The 13,729-nt window shown below is 42.5% G+C and overlaps 2 protein-coding genes across 2 annotated transcripts in view; one reads left to right on the forward strand and one right to left on the reverse strand.

Annotated features, from left to right (window-relative positions):
* The window catches only part of PRRG1 (proline rich and Gla domain 1), a 105,356-nt gene that overhangs the window by 85,452 nt on the left and 6,175 nt on the right, over positions 1-13,729 (reverse strand). The window lies entirely within an intron of this gene.
* The window catches only part of CFAP47 (cilia and flagella associated protein 47), a 757,346-nt gene continuing 751,118 nt past the window's right edge, over positions 7,502-13,729 (forward strand). Inside the window, exon 1 of the mRNA XM_014520638.2 lies at positions 7,502-7,651. Within this exon, the coding sequence (XP_014376124.2) occupies positions 7,502-7,651 (150 nt within the window). The remainder of the gene's footprint in view (positions 7,652-13,729) is intronic.

Below are 13,729 nucleotides of genomic sequence, written 5' to 3' on the forward strand. Positions count from 1 at the left end.
GGCGTGTGCCGTGCCCTGGGCCCTCACCAGGCTGCTTTTGTTTATTTTCTCGGGGTGAGAAGTTGAAGGTTTTTGTACGTGTACTATGGGACAGGGAAGGGTGGAATTGTTCGTTTCTCGAGGGCTATATATAGCATGTTAGACATGATGTGTATTACTGCGAAGGTGTTTGTCACGGGGTGATGTTCTGAATGTCCTGGAATGGTTTCTCTTTGGTGTGGTTTGATGGTTTTTTGCTTTCTGTACCTGATCTTTTGTGAAATAAAGTTGTTAAAAGTCCTTCCTTCCTTCCTAGATGGGGCATCTGTGATTGTGTCAGATCCTTCAACTTGTTCTGGTCTACTTTTAAAGTCAGTTTAAGGCCTTTGATCCTATTAAAGAATCAAATTCACATGTATAGCACATGGAAGCTGGAAGCAAATGTTGCAGAGAAGGTCAGAAAACTCCAAAGTTAGATACAGAGGGTTAAAAAGACTCTCCTTATTGAAACCTATGCAACATATTAAAAATGACAAAATACTACAACCTTTACTTACCCCATTTTCCAACTTTGGTATATCCGTATATCCCAAGTCAAAGAATCAAAAATAAAATTAAAAAAACCATATTAGCTTAATTAGGTTTGTTAAATCCTGGAATGAGAAGAAAGCCAGACTCCAGGAAACTCAGTAAAGACTTCACTATTGCTAATCTGTTCATTAGCATGGAGAGTATTCAGGCTCCGAGCAGCTGAAAGACTGGTTTAAAGGTCAGAAGGAATACTTTACTATTACCCATGCATGTGTCCCGACAAGCATGCATGTACAGGGTTGTCTGCTTCCTGCAGGACAAAATAACAAAGACACAAAGGGATGCACAGCAAAGTGACCTGGTAGGGTAGGGGATGTTGGGGCCAGCATCTCTGCTGGCCTCAGCAGCCCTACCTGAGGCCCTGGGGGCCTCCTGGGGCACCAAACTATACACTTAGAGCCTGGCTGGCCGCCAGAATGTGGCTCTGGGAGGCCAGGCTCCCTTTCTGGTGGTGCACACTGCTGCCACGTACATTGTGCCACTTTTTTCAGTGGCAATTTCTTTGACACCGGGATCTCCCAGTGTCAAAAAACCCCAGCATTCTGAAAATAAGCAGCATTGCAAATGGGTGCATGTGTACCATGTGCAGTTTGTGGCAGCTCAAACTGATTTGAAGCACTGCAAACTGCACATATGCACTTGTCAGGACATGTCCCAGGAGTGTATGTCACTTGAACCATTGCACTGAAATGTGGTATCCCTTTCTCTCCTGCAGTCAGAGAAGCTAAACAAGGATATCTTATGCTGGAATGAAACAACTGTTAAATTACCACAGTTGAGCTTCTACTTACTGCAGGATACAGTGGACATATGAAATACTTAAAATACAACAACTTAAAATGTGGAAATCATGCCCCCGCATTAAACAGTATAATTGTCTGCCTATAACCTTAGATACTATACCAGTGGGCAGCCATATAAAGCCTTAAGGTAGGTAGCTAACTTGGGGTTATGCGTACTAACTATAATTTCAGATATCTTTTGTGATTTTATTATATTTTCTGCAATTAGGAATGGAGTGAATTAATTAAACTATTTGAATTTAAAAAATATAATATATGAATTGTTATTAATTGCTTGTCATTATTATGTAATGTATCACAGATGTAAGGCAGGCTGAAGTACATGATGACTAGAACACATTAAAATTCCATGTCCCTGTAGAACTAGAATATTAAAATTAAGTATAACAATTTATTATGGACAGACTGAGCACAGAAAAATGTCCTAGTTTTGAATGCTGGTCTTTAGAATACAGGCCACTGAAGGGTTATTAATCTTCCTTATTGAAATTCATTCATTCAAGTATGTTTTTACACTAAATTCTATAATTTTAAATAATCCATTCATTATGGACCACTGACTAAGAAAAAAATAAACCTGATATTTGTACAGTAAATCTTTAAAAAGGTATTACAGCAAAAGCCACGTTATCCAGCATCTTACAAACCGGCATGCTGTGTTAACCGGCATGCCAGTTGATGCGGCAAAAGCGAAACTGGAAGTGCCCACCGTGGCAGGAGGGGCGGCAGTGCACTGGATGCAGCGGGAGGGGTGGTGGCCTAAACAGGCAAAGATGCCTGGTCGGGCCTGTCAGGTAACTGGCATATTTGGTTATCCAGCACTTCCATTCCCCATGGGTGCCGGATAACAAAGTTTTTGCTGTAGTACAAAAAATTACACGTTCTATTAATTTTTTCTGGGAGGCCTGTAGTCTGAGGTATTAAGTTCTATTCTTTCGATTTTTGCTGAGCAATTACCAAAGCATGTTACAGACCTTGACAGTCAAAACAATTCCAAGGGAGGACTAAAGGACCACCCTTCTGTGGTCACCAAATAAAATCACGATCATAAACATACAAGTGTATACCAACTACTGCATTTTTTTTCTGTTTTCTAAAGGCCTACCTACAAAGAAGCTATATCACTATAACTAAACTGGTAATTACACTGATATAATGCCATATGTGACATGCTTCTTCCAGTATCAGAAGGGCTTTTTCTGGTTAAGCTTAAACGGCTTTCCAAGCAGCATCAGCTAAACAAGAAAAAAAACACTCATACTGGAATAATCCTGTTATAACAGGGGCCCCAACCCCTGTTACTGAGAGCAGGGACAGAAATTAGAGCTGACTGGCAATAGGACACAAGTTACAAGGCTGCAGGGTGCAGAGCTCCAGGCAGCTTAAATAGTAATGGCTGCAGCAGAACTGAGGGACATCTGAAATAAAATCAAACCCTTAAAGCTTCTTAGTCAAGTGACAGAATTTTTTTTCTCTACTCACAGACATTTAAGGATCCTCTGAGAGCATATGTGCAAACAGACATAAATATACAGAGATGCTTGCGTATCAAGGGATTTTGATAACTGACAGATAATTTTCAAAAGTTCAAAGTTTATATTTGAATAAATGTGCAAACGTTCAGGTGTTTTTCTGAATGTGTTTGAGTCTGCAAAGATCTTGACAATATCTGTTTTCACAGTGAGATGTGTTGCTGGTTTTTTTAAATCCTGGACTAATTCTTATCAGTGACCATACTTAGGATGTGGTTTATGCGCTTTTGGTGGGAACAGAACTGTGGCAGATGCTTCAAATAAATTGATGGAGCATGGGTTTCACTTTGAAGATACACAGTAGCTGGCTTCTGTGCTGAGGAATGAGAGGAAGTCCCTGCATGTTCACCCAGAACCAGCTGTACACTCATTAGGAGTATATCATCACTTCATAGGATCCCATGTGTATACTTCTGTTTGCACAAAGGGAATTTGACTTTGGAGTCATTCAGCCAGCTGTCCATACAGCCTAAGGCAGTTAGAGGTTCTCAAACTTTTTTGGAGTGGAGGCACCCCTCCATAACTTTTGTGAATCAAGTGGCACCTAGTTTCACAAACTAATTTTATATAACAGTGCTTCCTTCCTTGCAGAGGGGCCAGGCGGTGAGGGGTGGCGATTGTCCCAGGAGAGACAAGCTGAGCTTGCACTTACCTGCTTAGCTTATCTGTTTATCTTTTCAGACCTTCCAACAACCTTCAAGGATCTGGTGGCACCCGGTTTGTCTAAGGGCTTGTCCCTGCATAGAAGTTAAGGCAGTCCAACCCAACTAGTAAGGACACAGATATACTTATTCATACACTTTACATATGCTAATATACCTTAGTGTCATACAGGAATCATGATAAGGTACCTATTAAGGTATAAATGCACCCTCGCCAAAGGTTGTACCAATATAACTATAATTGCAAAAAGTCAAATCTCTAACCCGTAAGATACACTAGGGAAAAGCAGAGTGGAGACAGGGTCTTAGGGAAGAAAGAAAAAAGTGGCTCTTGCTTCTGGGAAAAATGAAAGCTGCATTTAAAACTAAAGGAAGAAAAGGAAAATTTAAAGTGGTAGAGTTTTAAGTAGTTTTGTAATGCCTCAGAGACATGAATATAAGAGTTACCCTTTCATAGTTTCAAATAAATGACTCTTCCTTAAGTATACAATTTACTAAAATTCATAAATAAGCGCTAAAGCGAATTTTATTTATTTATTTATTTTTACAAATAGAACTGCAGCAGTTCAAACAATATTCAGTTACTGAAGTAAAGAGTTAGGATATATTTAGAAAAATAAATTGATTTAGAAGCCATAGAAAAACTGGCAATACAAAGCTGAAACATTATTCATACTGTTAAATAATTTAGTTAGTCCATCTCTGTCTCAGTTGAATGTATCTGACTTGATATAGCTCAGTCCTGCCTGTAAGGATTTAATTTTGTAGGTCTTTGATCTTTGAGCTGCCTACCTTTGAGTCTCCTACCATGAAATTCAAAGGAATAGCTTTGAAACTAACAAGTGTCTTATTTTTCTTTTTTAATGGTGTTCTCCAAAATGCTCCCGGGTCATCTCCTCCTCTTCTTTCTCAGCAACTTCACATCCCAATGGGCAAGAAGAGGAACTATTCAGAAGTGTGAAATCTGGTTTTGCTTACAGTACTACTTTGACTGTTCTTCTGTTCATCAAACAAGCCATGGTTTCTCTATCACAAGTTTCTTACGTTGCATTAGAACTCTCTCTGATATTGTTCCAACTGAAATCAACAATGACTTCAATGACGTGGGAACAGAAGACAGCCTCACATTTTATGATACACATAAAACCCAACAACTAATCTCATTTAGTCAAGATGAGTTACTCTTTAACCCACTGTCTGTAATGTCTGGGGGAAAGAAACCCATTGTGTCTGGGGTCTATAATTTTGAAAATGTCATACATTCAATAGAAAATATCCAGAGTGTTTCAGAAAATGATAGATGATTGTATTCTAACACAAAGGACATTGCATCTGATATGAGGTAACCGTGTTGTTGCCCTCATTACAAGTTACCAAGAGCAATTACTAGTTTTACTGGGAACTGGTGGTTGCCTGGGGGCCAGTGACCATGACCTAATAGTCTTAACAAGTCATATGTATACTTGGAGCTTTACAAAAGGCTAATTTCCAAAACTGAGGTGAATCGGGAGGGAACCTTACTGGGAATAAATTTTGATAGAAAAATGTTAATGAAACACTTTACAAAGAGTTTATTCAATAGCCAAAAGACATAATTTCACAATCAAGAAAAAGGACATCTTTAGTCAACAGCCCTTTCTGATTCAATATTAATGTGAAGGCAGCAATTAGGGAAATAAAACTCAAAAGTATAAAAATAGGTAGCGAGCAATATAAATTAGAATAATAAAATATAGAAAATATATTAGGGAAGCTAAAGGTTTCAGGAAAAAATCTATGATGTCAAGGCTAAGGACAATAAGAAAGACTTCTTAAAGTATAGTAGGCATGGTGCGCATAGTTGATGCCCATTACTAGATCAATGTGATAGAAGTGTTAATAATGATGCAGAAAAGACAGCAATGTTCAATACGTATTTTTGTTTTGCATTGGGAAAGAATAAGGATGCTGTACTCATATCGAAGGGTATTGATGTTAAATGGTATAGGAAGAGGATTTTGTCTTCTGTGGTTCAGAGGTTTGCTTGCTGAATAACTGACAGGAATATTGTGAGTTCAAAGATGGGTGGGGGACAGAGGATCAGTCAAGAAGTATGGCTGGAGATGACAAGAGAAATTCTAGGGCAGTAAAAGTGGTTAAGGGGTTGGGGCACATCACTTATGAGGAGAGGCTGAAGGAACTGGGATTATTTTATTTAGTCTAGAGGAGACTGGGCACATCTCCATGTTCATTAATGCACTGTAATTATGGCACATTAAGTTTAGTACCTATAATAACAGGTACTAAATGTGCCATGATCAGCATTACTGTGCATTACTGCAGATGCCCGTTTTTTGTGTGACAGTGCACATTGGACTAAATCTACTGCGCATTAGTGCATTAGCATGGTTTTGCCAGCCACGTTAATGCATAGTAAAATTAGGCCAATGCTCATTAAGCATCCCATGTAAATGCACCCACTGAGAGGGGATTTAATAGCAGTTTTCAACTACCTGAAGGCTGGTTCCAAAGAGAATGGAGCTAGACTGTTCTCAGTGGTGGCAGATGAGAGAACAAGGAACAATGGTTTCAAATTTCAGCAAGGGAAGTTTAAGTTAGATATGAGGGAAAACTTCCTTACTAGGAGGGTAGTAAAACACTGGAACAGGTTACCCAGAAAGGTTGTGGAATCTCCATCCTTGGAGATTTTTAAGACATAGCTAGACAAAGCTTTGGCTGGGATGATCTAGTTGGGAATGGTCCTGCTTTGAGCAGGGGGTTGGACTAGATGATCTCCTGAGGTCACTTCCAAGTCTAATTTTATATCTTCTATGATAAACATTTTTTCAGTTGGTCAGTTCTCACAAATACTGAAAGAGTCCTAAAAAAGTTAGCTAATAAGGCCTCTGGTCTGCTGCTCATAATTTTGAATACATCTTGGAATACTAGAGAAATATCAGAAGACTGGATATGTGCTCTGATTGGGCAAGTAAGATCAGGTGCCTATATACTGTCATCATTGTTTGGTGAGATTACAAGTTTGATTGATAAAAGTAACTGCATAATACATTATATTTTTATAAGGCATTTAGCTTACTACTGCAAGACACTCTGAATACAGTACTATGCAATATCAATAAAACACCTCTTAAATAGATTAAGAACTGTGTTTTTTTGTTCACAGTAGGTGCATCTACACATGCAATTAGCACATAGCAATAAACTCTGGCACAGTTCGCACTGGAGTTTATTGCTCCTGGGAGCAGTGCTTGCACATGCTCCTGGGACCACAGAACACTGAGCCAGGGTGGAGCAGCCCTGACTGGCAGGGGGCCCTGAGGCTTAGCCTGTCAGCCCAGGGCTGCCCTGATCTGGTTGAACATTCTATGGAGGGACTGGCTGGGGTAGGAGGGTGCTACAGTATGGGGCTAGCCAGCAGGCCAGAAACAGCATGTAATGGACTGAATCAAGAATCCAGAGTCACCTGTAGGACAGTACTTGTGTCAGGCAGTACTGCAGTTTAGGAATGGAATGGAACCATTGGCAAGGAAGGAGTAGGAAAGGTGAACTCCAATGGCATCCTCCTCTTGACTAAATGTGCAGAACATGGACTTACCATCACCAACACCCTGTTCTGCCAGAAAAACTGACACAAGACTTCACGGCAACACCCATGATCTAAGCACTGGCACTTGATTGACTGTCGTTGTCTGTACCTGGGATCACAAAGATGTCTACATCACCCAAGCTATGCTAGGAGCCAATGATTATTGGACTTATCACCAACTCATCTGCTTAGTTATGTCACTCAAACTGGCTCCCAAATGATGACTGCAGCACAAGCAATGCTAATGGAAGATCAATGTTTTGTAACTCCAGGACTCCAGGACACAAGCAAGTGAGACCTCTTCCACCAGTGCCTCAATGAAAAACTGGTGAATTCCAATCAACAACAATGGGAGAATGTCAGCAGCACGAGGGTGCCCTCAAGGCCACCGTCATCAGTGCCTATGAAGAGACACTTGAATTCTCTACCAGGAAACATCAAGACTGGTTTGATGAGAATGATCAAGGGATCCAACAGTTGATTGATCTCAAGCATAAGGCCTTTTGTGCTTGGCAAAATGACACCAACTCCAAGCAAAAGAAACTGAATCTCCAACAAGCCAAGGCAGAGGTCCAAAGGCAGATGCATGAAATGAAGAACAAATGCAGAAAGACAAGGCTAAGGAGATTCAACATCTTGCTGACATCCACAATTTGCATGCTTTTTCAGTGCCACCAACACTAACTATTCTCTGAGCACTCAGGGACCAACCCCCTTGAGACCTAAGGATGGAAAAAACCTGACCAAGGAACGGGGAGCTATCAATGCCCATTGGAAGGAGAATTTTGAAGAGCTTCTCAGCTGAGACTCTGCTGTTGATAAGAGTGTTCTCAATTCCATCCCGCAACATCCAGTCAGAAATGATCTTGGAATCCCTCCAACCCTTGATGAGGTGAGGAAAGCCAGGAAACAGATGAAAAACAACAAGGCATATGGAGCAGATGGAATCCTCAATGAAATCTTAAAACAGAGAGAAGAGGAGCTCACATCACAGCTTCATGCCCTCATCTTAAGGATCTGGAATGATGAGGAAATCCCGGACGACCTTAGGGACACAATGACTGTAACAATCTTCATGAAAGGAGACAAGTCTGTCTGTAGAAACTACAGAGGGATCACCTTGCTGTCTACCACAGGAAAATCATTGTGAGACCCTTCTGAACTGTATCCTTCCACTTGCTGAAGAGTTCTTCCTGGAATCTTAGTGTGTGTTTAGGGCATCAAGAGGCACAGCTGATATGATATTCACAGCTTGCCAGCTGTAGGAGAGATTTTGGGAACAACATAAACTTCCTTAGTGGCCTTCTTTGACCTCTCAAAAGCTTTGGCGCTATCAGCTGAGAAGTCTTGTGGAGGATCCTCCTGAAGTACAAATGTCCACCTCAATTTGTCACCATTCTCTGCCTGCTCCGTGACGGTATGTGAGCAGTGGTCCTCAGTAATGGATCTATCACAGATCCCTTTGAGGTTAAAATGGAAGTTAAGCAAGGCTGCTCCAACACTCTTCTCAATATTCCTTGCTGTGATGTTACTTCTGACCAGCAACAAGCTTCCAGTCAGAGTAGGGCTAAACTACCAAATGGATGGTAAACTGTTTAATCTCAGCTGACTCCAAGCCAAAACCATGACCACCCCGACCCATAATCATTGAGCTCCAGTATGCTGGTGATGATGTAGTATGCGCTCACTTGGAAGCAGACCAACACGCAATCATCAACATCTTTACCGAGTCATACGATAAAACAGGATTGATGGTTAACATTCAGAAGACTATGGCCCTCTACCAACAAGCTCCTAATGAACAGTCCTCAGCTCTGGTAATCCAGATCTACAAAGACATTGGGGAACATTATTTTCCATACCTTGGAAGCCATCTCTTGTAGAAGGCTGACATTGATGAAGAAATCCAACATTGCCTCAAATGTGCAAGTGCAGTTTTTGCAAGCCTGAAGAAGTGTGTGTTTGAATATCACAACATCATATCCAAACTAAACTCATGGTTTATCAAGCAGTCATAGACAACATACAGGAGACATCTAAAGTTGTTGGAGTAATACCATCAACACTGCCTGTGGAAGATCCTCCAAATACAGTGGAAAGAGAGATTCACCAACGTTAGTATCCTCCTGCATGCAAACACCATGAGTATTGAAGCAATGATCATCGAACATCAACTTCATTGGGCTAGTGTAACAGGGAACCCTAGCCCTGTCACTAGAAAGCAGGCCCACCCCTTTAAGGACCGAACCTTCTGAGCCCAGAGAACTGGTGTGGAAGAGGTTAATGGCTGGGCCGGGTCAACTAGTCAGCTGACCAAAAGAGGTAGGACTATAAGAACCCAGGGCAGAACAGCAGTAGGGGGGCAGACAGCTGAAGGTGAGGGAGTACATCCCAAAGCTCCTGGGGAGAGGTTTGGTGAGTGGTACAAAAGTTGGAAGAGGAGACCGTTAAACCCTGAGAGACAGCAGGCGTCTTGGAAGCTGATGGATGGGATCCGACACACGAATCTGGCATAAACGTAAGCTGACATGATCACATGTTTCCTTTTATTATTATTTTATTGAGAGCGGTTATTGCACCCGGATGGGACTGTCCATATTTCTTTTTGGTTATGAGACCGGAGGTTTGGGAGAGGCTATTAGGGGTTGGAGGAGGCCTCATTTTGGGGACCCTCTATGGAGTGGGCACCCCGGTGCCAGTGAGGGTGCAGCTTTTGGAGGCACAGACCCTGGCACCAGTGAGGGCGCAGTTTTTGAGGGGAACAAACCCCAGTACTTGAAGGACTATCTTAAAAAGGCCAGAAAGGTCAGGTGCACCAGAGTGCAGTTGTATTTTTGTTTGGACTAGTGGAGGTGGGTTCATGGCTGAACCTGGGTTTATGAACCCGCAACTCTCTGGCTGTGAGTCCTGCTCCCGTGCCTCTGGGCCAGGGAACACTAGACTCCATAAAAGAGCAGAAAAGGGGGCCACGAGCCTCAAGACACTGGAAGAGGAAAAAAGCTAGAGCCTCAGAGTCAAGCCCTGTTTAGTGGGTTTAGACGGGGAAGCTTAGCTAGAGAAAACAGAGTCAAGTCATAATAGGAAGGACCCCAACATACCCCAAAATAATAGGCAGTGTCCCGCTTAAAAAAAAAAAGAAAAGATAATCTATCAAGACGTGGGAGGAGAGATTAGGACAGGGACCAAAGAATTACAAAGCAGGCCCAAGGGCCCCCGAGTAAGGCACGGACAACCAGAAAGATGGTGCTGGGGAGGGCGACCTGTTACAGCTAGCCATGTTATCCAGATGCCTGACTCCAGATTCCCAGAGCAAGTTTTATTCTCCCAGCTCAGCCAAGGAGTATGCTCAACAGGAGAGCAGAAAAAAAGTGCTTCAGAGACATCCTCAAGGCCAACATAAAAAATACAACATTGATGTCAACTCATGGGAGACTATCCTCATGGGAGGACCACCCCAGATGGAGGAAGAGTCTGCTGCAGGGATCTCTGTAATTTTGAAACCTCACAACAACAACAACAACAACAGGAGATGGAAAAACCAGAGCAGCGGAAACAGCATGTTGCAGACCAAATGAAAAATCCAGTGCCATCCACCCCACATGGAAACACATGTCCAAGCTACAGTAAAGTCTGTTGATCCCAGATAGGCCTCTTCAGTCATCTTTGCATACAGATGAGACAGTCATGGGAGACAATCATCCTCAACTGTGAGGGATTGCTGAAGAAGAAGAAGACTATCCTACAATGGCGTTAATCTGTTTATTGCAGCTTAACAGTGCTGTACATATAGACTGTGACAGTTTACTAAAAAGCTAATTAGTCAACTCTGCAGCAAAGTATCTCATGTAGACACAACCCAAGAGTAATTTGTAAAGGAGATTTTTCTAGGATGGTGCCACTTGTTTCATAAAAAGGTCTGATGCTCCTCTTCATTTTTAGCCATGTCCTAGAAATCAACATAAAATTGTTCTTGTACCATTTGGGATGACACGAAGGTTGGTGAACAGTAAATAATGATGAAATTAGGGCAGCAAAATGGAGTGGTCTGCTTGCTGATTCAAATAAAACTCTTACCCAGCAAGCTGTTGACTTGGATTGTAGGCCCCTCTCACCCAGAGGAGGCTTCTATCTATGTTGTCCTTTTTCCAGCATAATATTCTAACCACCAAGCCATAAATTAGGCATCATCCAGCTACTTTCCAGCCCTTCTTTTGAAGCTGAGCTACTGCACCTTGCATTTTCTATATATTGGACAAAATGGATGGAGAGCAGCATGGAATCTGGATCTCCTGCTCCCTGGGTGAGTGACCTAAGCATGAGGCTCTTGGGTGGTCTCACCTCTTTTTTTTTTTTTTTTTTCCTCTTCCAGTGTCTAACACCTCCTAGTTGTATGTTTTTTTTGCATGGCTACATTTTCAGAAAGTACTCTCACAGGTACATGCATATGTCATCTGTCAGAGCACAGGCTATTAAGCATGCTCAGTGGCACTTATGTGTCCACACTGCACATGTAATAGGATCATAAACTGTAAATGCCAAAAAAGTGGTTACTTGGCCGGGTAAGTCCCATTAGGTATGTAAAATGAAATAGGATTCTGCCTGATGTTGCTTTCAACCAGACACAGGTAACTTATTTTAGGAGGTAGATTAAAACTAAGATGCTGCTTGCTTTGATTGGTAACACTTACTTTAATTGGGAGGGCACAGACTAAACTACTCAAGAGCTGATCACTCTTTGGTACCATCATATAATTATCTCCATGTACCAAAAGAAGAGACAAGTTTTTTAAGTGAGGAAAAAAAATCTCAGAAAAAAATTCTGGTGGCATGGACACTGAGGTGAGTTGCTGGAAACCCAGAAGTCAAGAGTTGGAGGTCCTTGTTGACGCTTTCACAGCATAGCCCTGTCAGAAGCCAACGAATCTTTAAATTAAATACCCTGCTAAATACCTTGTCACCAGGACACGTGAAAGGAAATTTACTGTAGTGCAAAGAACCATCCTGGTATCTAACAGGGCTGTGCAAAGGTTTGGTTGCTGATTTGATTTGGCAGCCAAATCATTAAATTAGGACCCTTTAATCTCTCCAAATTGAATTGGAACCCTCCAAATTGATTTGGAGAGATTTGATTATTTGGACATAGACACAGCTTTGAATATTTTTTTCTACATACCTCAAGGTACCAGGTGGCTTGTGAATGCTAAGATGGTAGATGGTGGGGCTGATGGAGCGTCCGCTGGGAGCATTGGGGTGGGGGTGTCCCCAGCACACTTGTCAGTGGACCCGGAAGTGGACTAGAATCTCGGCGACTGGTGCCTCCTGGGCTTGTGGGGGGTGGTCCCCAGGGTCCCCCAGTACTTCCGGTCCACTTCTCGGTCTGCCACCAAGCACGAGGGGGACCCCCCCCCCCAATGCTCCTATGGGATGTTCCATCTGCCTCACCATCTCAGAATTCACAAGCTGAGCCTGGTACCTTGAGGTAGGTAGAAAAAACATTTAACATTTTCCTGGAAAAGAGGAAGCATTACCAAAGAGGATTACTCTGCACTCACCCACACCTGCAGAGAGTAGTTGAAAAAAGCCAAGGCACAAACCAAACTTAGGCTAGCTACAGGGATCAAGGACAACAAAAAGTCCTTTTTTAAATATGTGGGAAGTAGGAAAGAAAACAAGGACATTATTGGGCCCTTGAGAGATCCAACAGGGCCGCTGACATCAGATGCCCAAGAAAGGGCCAATCTCCTAAATGACTTTTTGCATTGTTTTTTCACCCTCCCACGAGGATCACACTGCCAGGAATGGCACAAACCAATCTGGGAGTGCATGATGGGCCTAAAATTGATGTGGATCAGGTGAGGGAACATCTTAAAAAACTGGACATTTACCAGTCTGTGAGCCCAGATGGAATGTACCCGAGGGTCTTGAAAGAGCTGGCAGACATCATTGCATCCCTCTTGACAGGGATATTTGAGAAATCATGGTGCTTGGGCGAGGTCCCAGATGACTGGAAAAGAGCCAATGTGGTCCATATCTACAAGAAAGGGAGGAGCGATGATCCGGGGAACTATAGACGAATCAATTTGATGTCTGTCCCTGGAAAAATCCCAGAGAAAATTGTCAAGGGATCCATCAATTCCAGACTAATGGAAGGCACGCTTCTGAATACCAGCCAACATGACTTTGTGACTGGCAGATCTTGCCTGACCTGACCAGGTAACATATACCCTGGACAAGGGAGATGATGTGGATGTCATTTATATGGACTTCAAGAAGCCCTTTGACCTAGTTCCCCGTGATGTCCTCATGGTTAAGCTGGGGAACTGTGGCCTCGATCATCATATGGTCCGATGGCTAGGCAACTGGCTACGGGGTTGCACCCAGAGTACTAGTTGAAGGGAGCAAATCAACATGGCACAGGATTACCAGTGGAGTCCCTCAGGGCTCAGTACCTGGGTCAGTACTCTTTAACATTTTCATCAACGATCTAGATTTGGGAGTCAGATGTGAACTGGCCAAGTTTGCGGCCAATACCAAATTATGGGGGAGGGCTGTCACACTGCAGGACCAGCTGAGAAT

Source organism: Alligator sinensis, unplaced genomic scaffold (genome assembly GCF_000455745.1).
Source record: "Alligator sinensis unplaced genomic scaffold, ASM45574v1 scaffold243_1, whole genome shotgun sequence".
Taxonomy (NCBI): Eukaryota; Metazoa; Chordata; order Crocodylia; family Alligatoridae; genus Alligator; species Alligator sinensis.